General features: G+C 59.7%; 2 protein-coding genes across 4 annotated transcripts in view; one reads left to right on the plus strand and one right to left on the minus strand.

The window, feature by feature from the left end:
- Positions 1-12,976, plus strand: part of KCNG2 (potassium voltage-gated channel modifier subfamily G member 2) — a 68,993-nt gene extending 56,017 nt beyond the window's left edge. The window contains exon 4 of the mRNA XM_043559138.1: positions 12,090-12,976. Within this exon, the coding sequence (XP_043415073.1) occupies positions 12,090-12,899 (810 nt within the window). The 3' untranslated portion in view covers positions 12,900-12,976. The remainder of the gene's footprint in view (positions 1-12,089) is intronic.
- A 4,484-nt stretch (positions 12,977-17,460) lies between these two features.
- Positions 17,461-19,964, minus strand: part of SLC66A2 (solute carrier family 66 member 2) — a 52,969-nt gene continuing 50,465 nt past the window's right edge. For all 3 annotated transcript variants that reach the window (XM_043559140.1, XM_043559139.1, XM_043559141.1), the window contains one exon: positions 17,461-19,131. In XM_043559140.1, coding sequence (XP_043415075.1) covers positions 18,924-19,131 — 208 coding nt within the window. In that variant the 3' untranslated portion in view covers positions 17,461-18,923. The remainder of the gene's footprint in view (positions 19,132-19,964) is intronic.

The following is a 19,964-nucleotide window of genomic DNA, read 5'->3' on the forward strand; positions in this document are numbered from 1 at the left end:
ATGAATACATTCATTATCTCTATGTAAATGTTCGCTATTTTTAAACAGTCTGTTCTCTGAAGTAGATTTAATATTCTCCCACTTTTCTATTTGCACCACAAGAACCTTTTTCCATAGATAATCGGAAAGAATAAATCCCAATTCAGTTCAAAGTCAAATTATTATAAATTCACAGTGAAATGAGTTAATAAATATTTTCTTTCAGGCACTTATGGGAGGCTGAAGATAAAATCTGCACACAAAGTCATTCACGAATGAGTAGATAAGTCAATAAGGGTATGTCCTTTTTATAGGGTGTGTCCTTCACGGTGGCCGGTGTGGGGACGGAGGTGGACTCTTGACCCAGCCCTGCAGCTGAGGACACCAGCTTTCCTGGACTGCTTTGCCGCCTACACCGGGCCCATGAACAGCGAGATGGGCATCGGTGTCCAGAAAATACACAGGCGGCAAAGGCACGTGACCATTTAATTTAACTACACGCCAGGTAAACACAGGGCAAGTCTGCAGGCCTCGGGGTCTCTGCTGAGACCCTCACTGCTGTCACACCCCTCACGCCAGGGTGATGGGCCTTCAGGCCGGGAGCCCCGAGGTGCCCTTGCTGTGTGGCTTGCAGAGAGAAACCCGCCCCCCTGGCCCCCGCCCCACGCCCTTACTCTCCGGTTGAACCCACGCGAGTTACGGCACAGAGTGTGGTGGAGCCCGCAGAGCTCACCGCTCGGTGCTCTGAAACGAGAACAGGGCAGAGATGGGAGGCTGTGCGGCGTGGCCTCGCCCGAACTCCGTGTGCCGAGGGCCCCGCAGCCTCTGTTTGCCTCGTGGAGAGAGGGAGAGGACCGGGCTGCAGGTGCAGGGTGAAGGTCGCGGTGGCCTTGGACCGTGGGCGGCCGGGGCCTCTGCCTCCCATCTGGGCTCCATTTGGAACCGCACTGACACGGTTTATGTGCTTTTCCGAGTGAATGTTAAACTTCCGGAGCTACATGGAAAGCTTGGACATAACGGGGAGCACCTTCAAAATCCTGCATGGGATTAATTTCTACCCATCGTTCGACATCGAACTGTCATAGCAATCCAGGCTGGGGGTAGAACAAAGGCTTCCCAGACGTGCAGAGGCTCAAAAAGCTCCCCCCCACGACCGCTTCTCATGAGAAGTGAAGGCTACAGCTCAACAGAGTAATGGGATAAACCAAACAGCGGGGGTGGGGGGCACAGCGTTTAAGCAGCTCAAATCAGCGGCGGAGAAACTCCAGACACAGCGTGCAGCAAGAGGGCCGGGGTCCCCGCAGGGCAGGCGGGGCTCGGAAAGCAAACCGAACCCGTTAACAACTTGATGTGTTTGGGCATTTGGAAAAAATACACCGTGCTTCAAAATAGCAAGCTAAGCAATTTTAGAATGAGGCCATAAAACTTTAAGAAAAGGAAAACACTTTATGAGGGAAAAAGCCGTAATCGTACACCACTACCTGGGGCCAGCAGTGAACAAGATTTACATTATCTTAATCATTCCTGATTTTACCCCAGAATGTGACAAAACTATTTTTGAAGGAAAAGGGTCAGGGGTGTGGCGGGGGTGGTGAGGTGGGGAGGTAAGGGAACCAGATCCTGAACACAAAGTCAGCATAAATGTATGAAGTTAGTATGCCTGTAAGGAGCCAGATACACATATTATGAAATAAAAATACGGAAATGACTGTCAGAAAAACCGAGTAAAATAGAAAATTATTGCCTCCGGGAGGTAAGAGTTGGGGTGAGAGTACTCTTTTTTTCCAATAAGCCTTTTAGTATTTATCGAGTTTTTTTTTTAATTATATACATGTGTTCGTTTTGTAAGACAATTAAAGTTAAAAACATGTTCAATCACCAAAACTCACTCAAGAAGACGTGGATAGGGGCACCTGGGTGGCTCAGTCAGTTGAGCATCTGACTTGGGCTCAGGTCGTGATCTCACGGTTCATGGGTTCAAGCCCCACATCGGGCTCTGTGCTGACAGCTCGGAGATGAGCCTGCTTCGGATCCTGTGTCTTCCTCTCTCTCAGCCCCTCCCCCGCTCGTGCTCTGTCTCTCTCTGTCTCTCAAAAATGAATACACGTAAAAAAAAAATTTTTTTAATTCAATTCACAGTTTAAAATCTTTGAAAAAGAAGACTCCAGTCTTAGTGGTTTCACTGGTGAATTCTACCCAAAAATGTAAGGAAGAAATAATATCAGTTCTGCACACTATCTTCCAGAAAATAGAGGAAGACAGAGTACTTCCCAACTCACTCTGTGAGACCAGTATTATCCTGGTGCCAAACCAGACAAAGACGTTGCAAGAAAAGAGAAAATACAGACCAACATCTCATGAACATAGAGGCAAAACTCCTCAACAAATATTAGCAAATCAACTGCAACGTATAAAAAGGGTACCACATCATGACCAGGATGAGTTTTCCCAGGAAAGCCATCCGGGTTCAACATTTGAAAATCAATCAGTATCATTTATAATATTAACGCACTGAAGAAGAAAAGTCACGTGATCATCTCAATAGATGTAGAAAAAGCATTTGAAAAAATTCAATATCCATTAATGGTTAAAACAAAAACTTTCAACAATATAGAAATGGAAAGGAATTTCCTTCACGTGATCGAGAACACCTGCAGCTGATGACATACGCAGTAATGAAAGATGGAACCCTCCCCCCCCCCCCGAGATCGGGAGCAAAGCCTGGCAGTCTTGCACTAGAAGTCCTAGCCAGTGCAATGAAGCAAGAAAAAGAAATAATAGGTAAATGATTGGAAAGAAAGAAAACTATAGATTTTTAAATGCATGAAAAAGCTTGAAGAACAAGGACGTGAGTACGCTCACATGCCATCCAGCAGCCCACTCTGGGTCTTCACCCAGGAGCAGTGACTCGTGCATCCATCCGTAGATCGGTACAGGAAGGTGCGTATGGCTGATTTGCAACAGCCCCAAACTGGAAACCACACAACGCACACCAGCAGTGTGACAAACGTACGTGCGTACGTGTGCTAGTCAGAGACCAAGAACAAACCACTGATTCCCAAACAACATGACCGAGTCTCCGATTATACTAAGTGGGAAAAGCCAGATGCAAAGATCTGGCATAATTCCATTTCTGGGACAAAGGGCATCAGTGATTGCCACGTTGGGGTGGGGACAGTCTGGCTACAAAGAGGTGGCACAGAGATGGCGGGGACCACGGTGGTGCTCGCGGGCCTCGACGCATGTCCGGAAGGAGCACGCGTCCTCCCACGTAAATCCGTGGGCACGTGTCCGCTGTTTCCTGAGAATCCATTTCCCAGACCAGGATTTCCAGGTCAAATGTACACACACTTTGAAGGCTTTGAAAATATATTTGTGAGAATTTGTACAAATTTATTCTCTGCCCAGTGACCGGGGATCTACCTGGAACCACCCAGGGCCTCCAGACCCTTGGCCTGGGGGAGGGAGTTCAATCTGTGTAGCTACTTAGGGGAACAATTCAGCAATTGCTGACAAACGTGAAAGCGTCCCACCTGACAAAGCAGGAAAGCCCTAGACAAGCTCTAGCAGGTGCACACGAGAATATTCCCAGTTTCGTTTGCCTGGGTTGGGTTTTGTTGTTGTTGTTGTGGGTTTTGTTTCGGTGATGGTGAGTGATAACATCTACCTAAGGTTTAAAGACATGTTCCCAGTCTGATGTTCGGCTTAGTAGTGCCTGGACATACAGGGACACGGAAGTTGCGGAACGTGCTAGCTGAGCTGGCTCCCTTGTAGGCAGCTGACCTTTGATTCTTGAGCCACAAGTCATTGAAGGATGCCAGTTCCTATCCTAGAAAGAAAACCAAAGAAAAATAGGACGGACTCACGGCCCAAGGGCTCAGGTGCCAGCTAGGGTGACTTTGTTCCCTGCCACGTGCTGACTTTGAAGGTTGATACCCAGACCCGGGCGGCCACTGGGGAAGGGCACACAGTGTCTTGTGGCCTTTCACCGAGAAGGGAAGTTTGCCAGTGAGGAGCCCAGTGAGGGTGTCCAAGCCCGTCTCCGGAGGAGGGGTCGGGATGACCGTGGGGGCTCCTGGCAGGAGGGCTCTGCGTCCCGGAGCTCAGAGAGTTAGGGCCCTTCTGTTACCTTCAGCCCCTGCTGGGAGCAGGCCTGTGTGCTGACTCAGCTGTGGCTCCCAACCTGCTGTCCCCGAGGATGACCCTGCACTGGGGCTCTTTCTTTCCCCCAACCACGGGCCTATCCCCACGTCAGTGGACCCTTGGGCCTCGCCTTCCCCAGCACCACCACCCCCACCTAATGCCCCCCAGGCTTCCTGGCGGTGGGTCCAGTGCTGGGGCCGTGACCTCTGGCCCCGGCCTCATGTTGTCTGGGCCTTGAGGCCGGGTCTCCTCCGCCTTTGCTCTCCTGGTCCTCAGCCCCTCCCCCACAGCCTGGATGCCACCTGCTCCCTGTCGTTGCCTGGGGCCAGTCCTGGCAGCGGAGGCCCACACCAGCCTTGACCCTCCTGAGTGCAGCATAACCCACAGCTCCTGGCCATTCCTGCAGGGGTGTCCACTCCGCGCTGCTCCAGCCGCCCCGTTACCACCCCCGTCTGGGCTGGGACCGTCCCCCCGACCCTAACGTCTCCATCTCCGGACCCCAGCCCTCCTGCCACTTCCTCTCGTCTCACGCTGCTTCACGGCTTGGCTCTCCCCTCCCCGCCCACGTCCCTGCCTCCATCCACAGGAGCTGAGGCCTGGCGCCACGTGGCCCAGACATCCCCTGCTTTTTCCACCTGTGTCCCAGGGCCTCCACCCGCCCGCAGGGGCCCCTCCTTCCCGACACACCCCAGCTTGACGCTTGTACCCCTGATGAGAAGCCCCCGCACCTGTCACTGTCCCTCTTGGCGTCCACCGGCCCCACGGCACCGTCCGGCACGTGTCGGCAAAGGGAACTCACTGAGGCTTCGTCCTCCGCTGCGGCTGCCGTGGGGCCGGGGCCCCAGCACGGCAGCCGTGTGGCCAGAGCAAGAGAGCTCTGATTCCTGGGATCCCCTTATTATCACTTTATATTCCCACGGGGCTGGGAGGTGAAGCGCGTATGGGTTCCGGAGCCGCTTTGCCTTCGCCGGGGGCGGCGGGGAGGGGGTTTGCGCATATGTGGGGCTCTCTGGCACCTCCTGGCACGTGGGAGGCGATGTGTCCCACATGCACACGTGGAGGGGGTGTGGGGGTCAAGCGGCCCCCACACTCCCCGGGGGTCTGCAAGCACCGGTGCTGCCCAGACCCATCTCAGGGTTTGGGGTCCGCTTTCTGTCCATCCACAAGTGTCTGTACCAGAGTCCCTGCGTCGTCTCCAAGACCCCAGGGCCACAGCCCCCTCCTCTTGCCCCCGACAGCGAGCGGACGGTCAGAAGCCGTCGGCTGGACACCCCATCCAGTTCCCGAAGGCCAGTTCCCGAGTGGGAGCAGGGAGTGACCACAACAAAGAGACAGACGGTGTTTTGCAGCCTAGAGCCAAGCAGGCAGAGGTTAAAAGGCATCGGCCCAGCCCTGGCAGAGAGAGGGGTCCGGGGACCCCAGCCCCACCGGGGCAGGCGGGGACAGCCAGCAGGCCTGTGCCGCTCAGCAGGGCTGGTGCGCAAACGTGTTATATCCATTCGGGTGCGGTTTGTGACCTGGGCACAGCTCCACACGTCCATGAAAACAGAAGCAGAGCCCAGACAAGGGCAGATAATGAGAGGGAGCCCTTCAAAACTCGGTGAGCCATGCCGAATGTGGGTTCATTTCTGACCCGATTTTGCCCAAACAGGCCAGATGTGTCAAATTATGATAAATCAGGGTCTGTTTTCTGGGTTAAAGTTCCAGAAATAGCTCCTTCCAATTAACCTCCACGGCTGGTCCTTAAGCAGAGGGCAGCCGGGGGCAGGGCTCTGGTGGGCTCTGACAAGCTGTGTCATCTCGAACCCACCGGGGTCGGGCTGGCTTCAGGCAAGCATACTGGGGTCACTGTGCGTGCGCGGGGTTGGGGGACAGCCTTCCCCGGCCACCCCCCGAGGGGCCCAGGGTCTCTACATCTGCTCCTTCTGAGCATGGAGGTCACGCCCGGACGGGGACTCATACAGCTGCACTTGGCCGGCCGGGGTGGTGGGGGCTGGGCCACAGTCGGCCCAGACGGATGAGGGGCCTCATGGGGGTGCGGGTGGGGCTGGGGCCGCAGGACACCGAGCGTCCCTGTGCCGCGGTCCTCAGAGTCCTGCCTTCACCTTCCAGACCTGGCTCTGGGCCGGACTTCAGCCACCCTCCTCCGCCCCGTCCCGGGTCCTTCCACAAGCTGGGACTTTTCTAACCACACTGGCCCCCGTGGGCCCCGGCCGGCGTCTCTTTACTGAAAACTTGTCAGTCGGGTTCCCCCTTGGATCCAGTTTTCCCACTCCTGAGGCCCCAGGCTCTCTGACCAGCCCGGGTGCTGACGTGTTGCCCTGGGGAAGTCCCGTGACCTCCCTGAGCCCTACCTAGCTTGAGCCTGATTCCACACCGGGGGTGTGACAGCGGGACCCCATCCTGGGGAGGGTATGTCCCCCAGGCTCGCCTGCCCCCTGGGGTTCAGGACTCAGAGCCCTTCCGCCATCGCCCAGCGCAACCAGCCTCGACTTGTCTGCCATCAGGATAAATAAGCATCACAAAGAGCTGGGACAAAACTCCCACCCGAACCTGGGGGCAGGGTGGCTCTGGGAGCAGGGGTCCTTGGTGCCTCGAGCGCCAACTGGCACGGAGCAGCGCTGGGGAGACCCGACCGAGCCCGTGGGATAACAGCGGCCACGGTCGGCTGCTGGTGATGCCAAATTCTGCACACCTGGGACAGGAGTCCTGCAGAAAATAAATGGGAGCTGGCCCTGGTCCTAAGGAACTTTCCGGAAGGATGAACGGCAGATGCCCTCGCTGTGTCCGTGCCCCCAGTCACTGTGGACTGTCCTCCCACCAGGCCTCCCCCCTCGAGTGCCCTCCTGCCAGGACCTGTGCCTCGCCAGCCGGCACCGGGTGAGCATGAGCAGAGCCAGCCTGCAACACCGTCTGCGGGGGGAGAGCAGCTGGCACCCCACCCTGGGAGCCCAGCGGGTGATATCCCCGCCTCACTGGTGTTCTCCAGGAACCCGGGATCTGCAGGGCTGAGGTTGACAGGTGGGAGCAGGTGGAGAGGCCAGGACACCCCCAGAGCATGGCTGGGGCAGCAGCCCCTGATCCCAGCTCTGCTCTCTCCATGCGACAGAGGGACACAGGCACAGGGGCTGCCACGACGCCACAGACTGGACACTCTCAGGCCCCCAAGCTGTGCTGCAGACCTGTCCACAAAGAAGCTGGGCCCCTCCAGTCAGGCTGCAGCCCCCGCTTGTCTTTAAATCAAGGGCAGCAGGGGCGCCTGGGTGGCGCAGTCGGTTAAGCGTCCGACTTCAGCCAGGTCACGATCTCGCGGTCTGGGAGTTCGAGCCCCGAGTCAGGCTCTGGGCTGATGGCTCAGAGCCTGGAGCCTGTTTCCGATTCTGTGTCTCCCTCTCTCTCTGCCCCTCCCCCGTTCATGCTCTGTCTCTCTCTGTCCCAAAAATAAATAAACGTTGAAAAATAAATAAATAAATAAATAAATCAAGGGCAGCAGAGACACCACAGGAGTTTCTGGGACAGGCGCAGCACCTTTGGCACCTGCAGTGAGCTAGCTGTCCACTCCTGAGCCAGGATGGGCCAGGTGACCCCTGGGAAGTCTCTGGACTGGCCGAGACACCACCGGTCCTGGGAGGAAAAAGCCTCTTGGAAAGATGGGCCGTCGAGGATCCCCAATCGGTGGCCTGCACACCCCGGGAGAGGGTCCGAAAACCCCTTCATCTGGGCTGAGGCACCACGGCCTCTGTTCGGGACAGACCTGCCAAGTGGTGTTCAGGGGACTTACACCTAAGCTGTGCACCTGCAGTCAGGCATGTGGAAGTCAGAAAGCAGCAAGCGCGTGGCCATTATTTCCAGTCGCCAAACAGAGACTATGAGTAATGAGGCGGCTGAGGCATTGGGCTCTGACAGCTCGTTAATGGAAGGGCTGAGCTCTGCTGGGTGCAAACACACCGCCTGAGGCAGTGAGCCTCTGGCTGGGAGTACAGACTGGAGACAGGTTTGCGGGAGCCCAGTTTGCCTCGGGTTCCTTGAACACCCACGACGAATCGGCGCCTGGCCCTGGACATACGAGACAGGACTTGGGGAGAAGCCCTATGGGGTCCTACTCACCGCTGGCCTCCAGAGCGCCGAGCTCAACGCTACGGTAAATGTTTGCAGTGCGTAAAAACTGATCGCAAGCCACCACCTGTCCCCATTGGAAGCAGCAGCAGCTGTCTGTGGGTGACAGAAACTCGCCAGGACTGGCCCCCTGGAGAGGGCTCAGGAGCTGGGCAAGTGTCAAGTGTGAGGGACGTGAGCCAGTGGGGGACAGCGCAAGGCCCCCGGTCCCTCTCTCCTCCAGCATGGGGTGGGTCCACGAGAGCACGCGGGCATCGGCTGAGTCTGGAGTGTTCTCTCCAGCCCCCGGGGAGGGGGTTCACTCCAGGTGGGGGTTCAGGGTCAGAGGTGAGACGGGGCCGGACCAGGGCCCGCCAGCAGCTGGGGGCTTGCGAAGGTCCGCACGTTCTGCCTTCCGCCGCATCAGCAGATGTCCGGGAAGGCCCCGGCACTGGGACCCCCCACACACTCAGGTTTGCCTAGAGACTAAGTGTTCTTTCAAAACAGCTTTACCGATCTATAATTCACATGCCATACAATTCACCCATTTAGAGTGAGCGATTCGGTGGTCTTTAGTACATTCACAGCACTGTGCGCCCATCACCACAATCTAATTTTTGAACGTGTCTATCACCCCAAGGGAGACCGGTGCCTCTGGCACTCAGCCCCCTTCCCCCCCTCCCCCCACAGCCCTGCGCAGCCACTAATCTGTCTTCACGCGTTCCGTGTCCTGGGCTCCGGCGGGAGCAGCATCAGACAGCAGGCCCTCCGTGGCTGGCATCCTTCAGGTCACATCTGTGAAGATCTGCCCGTGTTGCACACGAATCAGTACTCGTCCCTTTTGATGGCCCAGTGGTACCCACTGTATGGATTCAGCAAGTTGTGTTTACCCTTCAGTCCGCCGGTGGACATTCGGGTTGGCTCGTGCGGCACCCCGTGGCGAACGCCGGTGCACGCTTTTGTGTGCACGTGTGCTCACCTCTCTTGGGCGCACACCCAGGAGTGGAATCGCTGGGGCATGTGGGAATGCCGTGTTCAGCTGCGCAAGGAGTGCCAGACTCTCTTCCAAAGTGGCTGGACTGTGTCATGCCGCACCAGCTGTGCGTGAGAGCCCCGTTTCCTCCACGCCCCCCAACACTCGCTGGGCTCATTCCAGCCGTCCCGGGGGGAGGGAAACGGTATCTCTTGGTGGTTTCAATTTGCATTTCCCTGATGATTAATGATGTTGAGCATCTTTCACGGGCTTCTTGGCTGTCCGTGTATCTTTCTCCAAATGTCTATTCCTTTGCCCGTCTTTTAATTGGGGCTTTTAGTTTTTGAGTTGTACGAATCCTTTATATATTCTAGACACAACTCCCTCATCAGATGTATCACTTGCAAATATCTTCTCCCGTCCTCTGGGTCATCCTTTGCTTTCAGATGGTGTCTGTCATAGTTGCTCCAGCCGCTGTAACAAAGGACCACAGACCGTGTGGCTTAAACGATGGAAACCTATTTTCTCACAGGTCTGGAGGCTGGAAGTCTGAGGTCAAGGTGTCGGCAGGGCTGGGTTCTCCTGAAGCCTCTCTCTGTGGCCTGTAGACATCTCTTTCCCATGTCCTCCGTGTGAGACTGTGCCCTGATCTCCTCTCTTCATAGACACGTCAGTCATGTTGCATTAGGGCCACCCTCGTGACCTCATTGAACTTGAGTCACCTCCTTAATCAAGACTCTATGTCCAGGGGCACCTGGGGGGGCTCAGTCGGTTGAGCGTCCGACTTTGGCTCAGGTCATGGTCTCGTGAGTTCGAGCCTCGTCTGGGTCTCACTGCTATCAGTGCAAATCCTGTTTCCGATCCTCTGTCGCCCTCTCTGCCCCTCCCCCACTCATGCATGCTTTCTCTCTCTCTCTTTCTCAAAAACAGGTAAAACATTTAAAAAAAGAAAAAAAAAGATCCTGTGTCCAAACACAGTCCCCTTTCTAGGTGCTCTGGGTCAGGGCTTGAACATACGGATTTTGAAGAGAAACAATTCAGGCCGTACAGTGTCCTTTGAAGCCAGAAGTCTTAAATCTTGAGTAAATGTATCTATTTTGTCTTTCTTGCTCATGTGTTTGGCGTCATCTCTAAGAATGTTTTGCCAAATCCAAGGTCATGAAGATGCTGGGATCTTCAGCCTAAAGAGCTTCCTTCTGAATTTTTGCAGGGCAGCTGCGCTAGAAGCAGATTCTTTCAGTTTTTGCTTCTCTGGGAAAGTCTGTATTTCACCCTCACCCTCGAATGTCGGCTTTGCTCGGGGACAGGATTCTCGATGGCCACCTCTCCCGAGCCCTTTGAACACGTTTCCCCACGGCACTCTGGCCTGCGCTGCTTCTGCTGAGACGTTAGCCTGATCCGAGTCACTTTGCGAGGACACGCTGCTTCCGCCTGCCCGGGGTTGGGGTAGGGGGTGGGGCGGCTCTGCAGTTAGCCTGCTTGCGATCCGTGGAGCTCCCGGATGTGCAGGTCACTGTGTTTCCATAGATTTGGTGACTTTTCAGCTCTTATTTGTTTCTAAAAGCGTGTGTCTCCTCCCTCTCCCCGCTCCTTCCGGCACTGGCGTTTTCCAAACTCGCCCCACACTTTTCACACTCTCCTCGGTCCCCCTTCTCTCTTCTCGGCATGATCTTCTAGTTCACCAGTTCATACTTCTGACGGTTCACATCTTACTGTGGAGCTCCTCCCGTGATATCTACTTGTACTTTTGAACTCCAAAATCTCCATGTGGTTGTTTTAAAAAAAGTTTCTCCTTGTTGATATTCTCCATTCGATGCAATGGATTTGTCATCGCACCTTTCACCTCTTCCCTCTGCCTCTGGTTCCGTGAGCACATCGGTGACGCTCCTTTGAAAAATCCGACACTGGGGCCTCTCAAACGCAGTTTCTGTTGCCTGATTTTTTTCTGCTGTGTGGATCATACTTTACTGTGTCTTTGCCTGACATGATTTTTTCATTGGAAACTGGGCATTTTACATAGTACACTGTAGCAGCCCTGGGTAATCCCCCCCCCCCACTTTTTTTCAGGGCTACTGTTATTTGCCCATTTGTTTAGTGATTGGCCGGATTGTTTTGGTGGAGTATATCCTTGCCCTCCCCACACACCCAGACACACACAGAGCTGAGCCCCTGATGCTGCCCCTCCGGAGGCACAGTTTGGGGACGCCCACGGTCTGAATGGCCTCCCATTTTCCTTCACCACCACCCGCACGGTTCCGGAGAACCCCTCGAAAGTGGAACTTCTCCCTACCGTGTTACAAATGAAGCCTGTGCAAGAAATGAGCTGCTTTGGGAGCCCGCTTCTGCCCCCAGGCAAAACCTCCGCGCAGGGGCTGGGGAGTTGGGAATGGGGGCTTTGGTGACTCCCGTTCTCTGGGCTGAGGGCGGGGCGCGGAGCGACCCCACAAGCCCAGGGACAGGGCGCCCCTCTCCTCAAGCGCACTCCCCCAGGGGGAGCCCCGTGGCGCTGGGCAGTGGGGTGTCCTCCCTGAGCCCGGGGGGGGGGGGGGGGGGGCTCCTCCTCTCGCCTTTTTAAGCGAAACTTCTTCCATTTTCTTGAAGAGATGTTCCATTTGCAGTTTGCCCCGGGGCCGCATTTGCAGAGGCTTCAGTGACATTTCCCAGCGGCGCTGGGGGTCGTGGGCAGAGCTCCTCGCCCCGCCCCCGATCTGGAAGCCAGCCGCCTCCTGCGGGATCGGGACCTTCCGGCACAGGAACCGCCCCCCCACCCCACCCCCACCCCCCCCCCCGCCCCACCCCCCCCCCACCTCCCCGCCCCTATCGGCGGCGCTCCGGCGAGGGTCGGGGTCCCGCCGGGAAGGGCGGCCCGCGCGTGACCCCCGCCCCCTCTCCTCCGCAGGGCGAGTGCTCCCCCAAGTGCCGCAGCCTGTTCGTGCTGGAGACGGTGTGCGTGGCCTGGTTCTCCTTCGAGGTCCTGCTGCGCTCGCTGCGCGCCGAGAGCAAGTGCGCCTTCCTGCGGACGCCGCTCAACATCATCGACATCCTGGCCATCCTGCCCTTCTACGTGTCGCTGCTCGCGGGGCTGGCGGCGGGCGGCGCGGGCGCGGGCGCGGGCGGCGCGGCGCTGCTGGAGCGCGCGGGGCTGGCGCTGCGCCTGCTGCGGGCGCTGCGCGTGCTCTACGTCATGCGTCTGGCGCGCCACTCGCTCGGGCTGCGCTCGCTCGGCCTCACGGTGCGCCGCTGCGCGCGCGAGTTCGGGCTGCTGCTGCTGTTCCTGTGCGTGGCCCTGGCCCTGTTCGCGCCGCTCGTGCACCTGGCCGAGCGCGAGCTGGGCGCGCGCCGCGACTTCTCCAGCGTGCCGGCCAGCTACTGGTGGGCCGTCATCTCCATGACCACCGTGGGCTACGGCGACATGGTGCCCCGCAGCCTGCCCGGCCAGGTGGTGGCGCTCAGCAGCATCCTCAGCGGCATCCTGCTCATGGCCTTCCCGGCCACGTCCATCTTCCACACCTTCTCACGCTCCTACTCGGAGCTCAAGGAGCAGCAGCGGCGCGCCGTCGGCCCCGAGCGGGCCCCGCGCTCGGACAGCACGCGCTCGGACAGCACGCGCTCGGCCCCCGCCACGGAGGACGGCGCGCAGGGGCCCGGGGGCGGCCACGGCTGCCGCCCGGGCCCGGGGCCCGCTCCCGAAGAGCCTCTGCAGAAGTAGAGCCTTCGCCTCTCCTCCCGCCCGCCGCGCGACCCGGCGGGGGGGGGGGGGGGGCGGGGAGACGGGGGAGGGGAGGGGAGGGCCCACCCCGTACGGCCGCCCCACGCCCTTCCCCCCCCCCCCCCCCCCGCCGCGGGCCGTCCACTGCATGTCGCTCGAGCCAGCGAGGTGCGGGCGAACAGCGCTTCCAGCCCGGTCGTTCCCTCATCTGCTTTCCGCCTTCCCTTTGGAGCTCGGCCTCTGGCCCAGAAACTCCGAGCTTACAGCAAATGCCAGAAGGCTCTGCGGCCGGCCCGGGGCGGGGGGGGGGGGGGGGGGGGGGGGGGGCGGGTAGGGGAGTTCCCTGAGGAGCAGCCGGCCGCAGGGGGTCTAGGGGCCGTGCCCCACCGCGAGGGAGCCCCTGCCTGCACATGGCGCGCTGCTGAAGCCCACACCCCCGACAGGGACAGGGGCAGAGGTGTCACATCCACACGGCCACCCACGCCCAGACCTCTGACCTTCCTCCCGCAGGCCAGCTCCGTGGGGGCTTCCTGGACACCCCCCCCTTCCCCCAACAGGCTCTCCCTGAAAAAGACTCTGCAAAGCTCAAGGCCTGCATGCTTCCCGGCCCTTGCGCTGGCCTTGGACGTGCTTACCCTCCGGGGTGCCTCAGGAACACCCCTTGGTTCTCCAAGGGCCGTGGGGGAGGGGCTGGGTGTGCAGCCGCTGGAACCCCGTCCTCACCAAAGCATGAGCCTGTTTCTGCTGCGGGCATGAAGGAATGGAACTTTCTGAATCGTGTTACTTTGTACTTTTTTATGTTAATGAGTCGGGCCATGACATGGGAGACATTGCTGCCACAGGCCCCTGGGAGGATCACCCGCAGCATTCCCCCCGCCCCCCCCCCCCCCCGCGGCCCCAGGACCTGCTGACACCCGCACCCACCCTGCCACCATCACAGCTTTGGCAGGGGCCCTGGTGCGAGGCCAGAGCCAGGACAGGCTGGGTGGGCTGGGTGGGGCTGGGGTGGGACCCTTGCTCTGTCCCTGGTCTTAGGGACATTTCCTAAGATGCTACCGCAACCAATAAAAAGTGCCACCTCTCCTGCACATACCTCTGCTGAGTTCCTGTGGGCAGCACCGGCGTCTGCCCCAGGCACAGGGGCTCCCAGGCCAGGAAGGGGTTTCCTGCCATCGCAGGGAAGTCCGTGTGTGCAGATGGTGGGGCATCTCTGCCTGGACAAAGCCCTCGCATGCAAAGCCGGGTTGTACCCCTCCGAGTCCTACCGCAAAGAGCCCTGTACCTAAATCTGCAACCACACTGTGACACCCACCCCCCCGGGGGGGCTGGTCGTTCTCTGGGAACCAGGCTGGAATAGAACCCGGGGCTGGAACTGCAGGGTTTACACAACAAGCCCCAGCTCTGGGGCAGGGTGGACTGCCTCTCGGCAGACAAGTTTCCCCTGTATCTGCTTCCTCCTCACTCCCAGCCTCACTTCCACACACTCACAAACACACAAGTACCTGGGCTCCACCGCTGGAGTCTATAGGTCAGTGTCAAGTGGGCAAGGGCAGTGAGGAGTAGGGAGGCTGAAATAACGGTCTTACCAGCAGCCAAGAAACGTTCTGGGATCAGAATGAGCTGAGGGTCCCCAAACCACATGCAGGTGAAGGCTGTCTCCCACCGTCTGCTCGCGCATGGATGCTCACATCAGCTCCGAGGCAGAAAGGGTCCCCTTGTATCAGACGGGGACACGCTCTGTCCACAGTAGACCAGGCCATCCGCACCCGGCCTGACACCTGCCCCCCCAGCCCAAGCTTCTCACTGGGGCAGGCTCCTGGCAGGTGGGAGGCTGGGCTCCTGCCCTGGAACCCGCACTCCCTGGGGCAGGCTCCCCTGCTCCTTCCTTCCTGGGTCCACGTACTCAAGCAGAGGCCAGCAGGGCTCTGCCAGGAGAGAGGGCAGGGAACTGGGGGCCAGGGGAGCCCCCCTGAGTGCAGGCTCTCGGCAGACTGAACCCGGAAGCCTAGCCCTGCCTCTTCCTGATGTGCCAGGTTAGCTGAACCCCCAGAGGATGGGGCTCGGGAACCCACAAACACACCAAGGGTGGCCACGCTCTTGCAGTGACAGCATTGGGTCTTGCTCAACCCGGGTGCCGTAGCTGGTGCCCGTGGGGTTCCCACGCGTGGAGGCCACACTCAGGGTGCCCACCCCTCTGCTCCTCGTTTGGCTCGGCCGATGAGCCCCAGGGGCAAACTGCTTTCCTGTGCCGTGGGGCTCGCTCAGCATCACCATGAAGACCTCCAGAAATTACCCGAGTTGTCTCTCCAGGACCAGGTCAGAGGTGGTGGATGGCCTGAGGGACCTGTCCCCTGTCCTCCTCGCCCAGGGCCTCAGTGGCTCTGTGGGTGCCCAGGAGTTCCCCCCCAAGACTAGGAGAGCTCGTGGAACACCACAGGTCCCAGGAAGGAGGGGCACCTGTCAGCCGTTCTGCGTGGGGTGCACTTTTCCCAGCGAGCCCCAGGTTTGCTTTCCCCTCCCCCACGGTACCAGCCACCCCGCCTCCCCACCCCCCAGCCCCATCGCCGTCCCTTCCACACAGTCCGAGCTCCTGCCGCTGGGCACCGGGCAGGCCTCTGCCGCCTGTGGCCTCACTTTCCCCCTCTGGGTCAGGGACCGGGAACTCGCCAGGTCCCCACCAACTGCCCCCTCACACACTCTGACAAAATCTGTACTGAAACATCTGCTGTGGGATAGAATTGTGCGAGCCCTACACGTGACGCTGACCTTGCCAATCTGTTCGAAATGCGCAAAGGCAACGAAGGGGGGCAGTTTGGAAATGTGGCCGTTATCACCTCCAGAATTATGCGGAGAGCTCTGTGCAGCTCCCGGAGTATCACTGACTCGGGAGGCAGGCTCTGACACCAGGTTATGATCACTGGTCAGTGACATGTCCCAAACCAGCAGGCCAGCCAGAGGCCTCTGGCTCACCAGAAACCGTCCTGAGTGTGTAAGCGGTGTGATTTGGGGCCGTGACGTTCCAGAAACCACCCCCCTTACGCTCGGGGCCGCTTTGTGTATATGCAGTGCTTCCCCTCTTGTACCTGAGCCCTGTCTCGTCCCCCCACCTACACCCATCACACCCACCCGCTCCCCCCACACCCACCCTGGCTGAACTGTGTGCTTCTGGACAACCTGGAGAACCGTGCGGGCCGAGCACGGCAGCCCCAGGACGGAACCAGCTCCAGCATCGGTGTTGGGGAGTCTGAAACCCTCCCCCATACTTGCTGCCCAAAAAATCCCTACACACTTTGCTTTTGGGAAAAACGCACCCCCCCACACACACACACACTCTCTCTCTCTCTCTCTCCTCCAGTCCTTGGCCAGCTGGAGACCGGGACAGCACAAGTGGCCCCAGAGCCGTGGGCAGGGCCACGGCACATTCACAAGCCTCCATGTGTGTAAGTTCTCCGAGGCCCAGCAGGATGAGATAGACTGTGGCGCTCCCCCCGGAAGCTGTGACAGCGTCCCCGCACTGCTCCCACCTCCCAAATGCGGTCCTGTCAGAGGAAGGGCCACGAAAACAAACAGGAGGCTTAAGGCTGCGGAGGGTGGCCTTCACCTGTTTTTAATTGGGGCCGTTCAAAGCTGTGCCCTCCCCCCGACAGACAGCTGTGTCCAGGGCTCAGGGCACGTGCTGTCCCGGCCAGGGCGACAATGGCCCCGTGGCTCTCCGCTCCGAGAGGCTCTCTGCTCGGAGACTCCTCAGAGGGACACGGCGCACTCTCCGTGTCACTGCCCTGCTCGTCAGTGGAGCCGCAGGAAGAGGCCGCCGGTGAGTTTTCAGGAACACAGATGGGTTCCCAAAAAGACACCTTTGTATATTTTGCCGCCTTTCATCTTACTGTGGAAGTTTTCACTGCATGCATTAACTTAATTAAGTTGATTTTAGGTAACACATGATCAGAAAGCAAATAAAAAGCCACCGCCAGGCAGGACTGTTGTCCTGCGGCAGTAAGCGGCCCCCAGGGCCCACGCCGGGGATGTCTGCTGCCGGAACGAGGGCCACACCTGTGTCACCACCTTGGATCGGCCCAGACCAGACTCACTCTCAGACTAGAATCCAGGGCTGGGGGGTGACACATCCCAAAACTTAAACTATCACTTCCACGTACCTTCACTTTGTGTATCGTTTTGACATTTTTTGTATCTTGCCCCCCAGTGTAAATTGTCTCCAAGAAAAAAAAGAAAATTGCTCAGTGCAAACAGCTTCGTCCCTACTCGCCATACAGAACTGTCGATTATTCTCGAGACACAGCTCTTGGCCTAAAACAAGGCACTTCCCGCCCTTCCAAAGCATTCCACGGTCGGGGCCCTGCCGGCACAGGGCCGTCACCGGTCCGGGGCTGGCCTGCCTGGGGAGGGGGCACCTGAGCGAACAGCCCGGGTCTCACAAGGACAGCCGCACCCCAAGGAAGGGGCGTCCACCCTTCCCTGGAGACCCTGAGGTGAAGTAAGGGCGGGGACCGGTTCCTCCCTCTGTCCTGGGCCCTCGCTCCCGAGTGCATTCACGAGGCCACACTGGATCCGCGAGCAGTTTATTGATTCACAGTCACCACACTGACAGAACGGAGCGCCCCCCCACCCCCCACCTGGGCGCGGCCGGTCACCACTGCAATCGGTGACGTTTTAATTCGGAGGCAATTACTGCTGCAGACATGTCCCTTCATTTTTACAAACTAAGCATTTCCAGGTCATCTCACAGGCCATTAACTCGGCAGGATCCTCGCTCAAACACACAGGAGTTTTTGAGGAAAACTCTGGAGGAGGGAACGGCTGTGCACAGCAGACACCACTAGGGCTGTGGCACCCCGGTCACCACCCCCCCCCAGAGCTGCCCCTCTGCCCAGCAGAAGGGAAGCCACGTGGAAGCATCCAGAACACAGGCTCTGGGGGCCTGGGAACTTGCCCAGGGCTGCTGGGCACGGCTGAGATGCTCACGTGACAGTGAAGGGGGGAAATACGGGGCGACCAGAGTCACCCAGCAGCCCCCACCGCAGCCAGATGCAGGGGATGTGGAGGACCAGGGGTTCGGCGGGCAGAGATGCCGGGGCCCGGCCCCCTACCCCGGAAGGTCACCCCAGGCCTGAGGGCCCAGAGTGTGGGGTGTGGGACTGGCTCAGCAGCAGGGACACGGGCCACACGTGTCCCCACTCCTGGCCCGCAGACCGGCCCCCTGTCCTGAAGATGGAAGGCTGTGTGCTGCAGACACGTGCATTCCCCAGGATACAGGGAAAACGCCCCGCGAGGCAGCCCTCCTTGGGGGACCCGGTCGCGGGCCCCTGGGCTTTCCCGGGAGCACACGCGGGCCACCGACACCCCACCACACCCCTGAGCCCCAGCAGGGTCCACACCGGTGCCTGCCAGGAAGAAGCCAGCGTAGCAGTGAGGCCCAGGGGGCCCACGGGACAGCCCTGGGCCCCACTGCCGAGCTGACGGCCGAGTCCTGAGTCCCATGAGGCAGCTGCACTGCAGGTGGCCCCGAAAGGGCCAACTCTGGCCGGATAATCAAGAATGCTCGTGACGTGCGTCCTCACAGCCTCCTTTCACATGTATCAGGCGGGCTCTGCGCCCGGGCCCTTCTGAGACCGGGCTCTGCACTCCGGAGGGGCTTCATGGTGTCCTCTGTCCTGTCGCAGCCCCAGGTCAGCCTTTCCCGGGTTTGTGAGCGCGTTCCAGGCTGCAGACAGGCGTCTTGTGAGAGGAAGGAAGAGAACAGTCGCTTTTCCATCGCCCGAAAGCAGCTGCAGCCCAGCCCTCGCTGTGAACCCCACTGGCGCCCGTCCTCGGGGCGGGCGGGCACAAAGGCCGGCACCCAGGCCCCCCCACCGGCCCACCCCAGACCCACAGAGGCTGACAGAGATCCCGACGGCTGAGACCCCTCTGGGGCCACGGTGCCTGCCCGCCCCGACGGGGAGGCCGGGCGGCCGGGCGGCGCCTGCGGCTGGAGACCGCCACGCGTCCTTGTCCTCCTCCCCGGCTGCCTCAGAGGGCCTTGGCACTGGCGGGGTGCGCCGCGTGGGGGGCGGGCTTCGGGGGGTGGCGGGCGAATGCGTAGGCCTGTCCCAGGATGGCCAGGTCCACCAGCACCTGCAACAGGCCACACACGGAGAACTGCAGGGGCGCGCCGTTCAGCAGGAAGTAGGCGGTCTTGAAGGCGTCCCCGCTGGTCCACATGAACACCATCTTGATGCTGCAGAGACACCAGCCGGGGGTCAGGAAACAAAACGGGGTTGGGGACTCAGCAGACGGGGCAGTCAGGGGACACCCGGCCCCAACCCGTCCCTCCCATCCCTCCCATCCTCGCCATGAGGGCCCTGCATGCCCCGCCACGGGGACAGGGAGGCCCTCCGGCCGGAGGGGCCTCAGCTGTGCGGGGCGGGAAAAGGCCGACACAGCGGTGGGGCCCCCACGGCCTCACAGGTGCTCTGCCCCTCGCGGCTGCGGGCACGTCTGTCGCGTGCCCCTCAGGAGACTCGCCGTGGCCTTAGGACAGGGGAGACCACCCCTCCCCACGCTGCATCCCAGGGGGCCGACCAGGCAGGGGCAGCAGCCACAGCCACAGGACTTCAGGACGGCCGCACTCGACCACAGGAGCCTTGCCCAGGACAGGTGGTGGCCCCCTCAGCCTCAGCTTTCTCTTCCTGGCCGCGGAGCCCCCGGTCTGCACCCAGGGGACAAAAGCAGGGGCTGCCAGGAGAAGCGGAGCAAAGCCGGCCACTCTCGGAAACCCCTGCCCGGCCAGACCCCACCTCCCCACGCGAAAGCTCACTGGAGGGTGATTCCCTTCCTAGTCATGGACGCCGACCCCCCTCAGACACCTCAGACCCGTCTGTAGGGGGACAGGGACCCTTGGTGAGTAAAGAGGGAACTGTCACTCACGTCACTGCCCACAGCCCACATGCACACCACCGAGCCCTGGCTCCCCGAGCGACGAGCGGAGCAGCGCTGTGCCTTCCCGCGTACGCTATGTTTAAATCGGACCACCTCCGCCAGCAGGCCGAACCTTCTCCAACTAATGAAACC

Source organism: Prionailurus bengalensis, chromosome D3 (assembly GCF_016509475.1).
Source record: "Prionailurus bengalensis isolate Pbe53 chromosome D3, Fcat_Pben_1.1_paternal_pri, whole genome shotgun sequence".
NCBI classification, from domain to species: domain Eukaryota; kingdom Metazoa; phylum Chordata; class Mammalia; order Carnivora; family Felidae; genus Prionailurus; species Prionailurus bengalensis.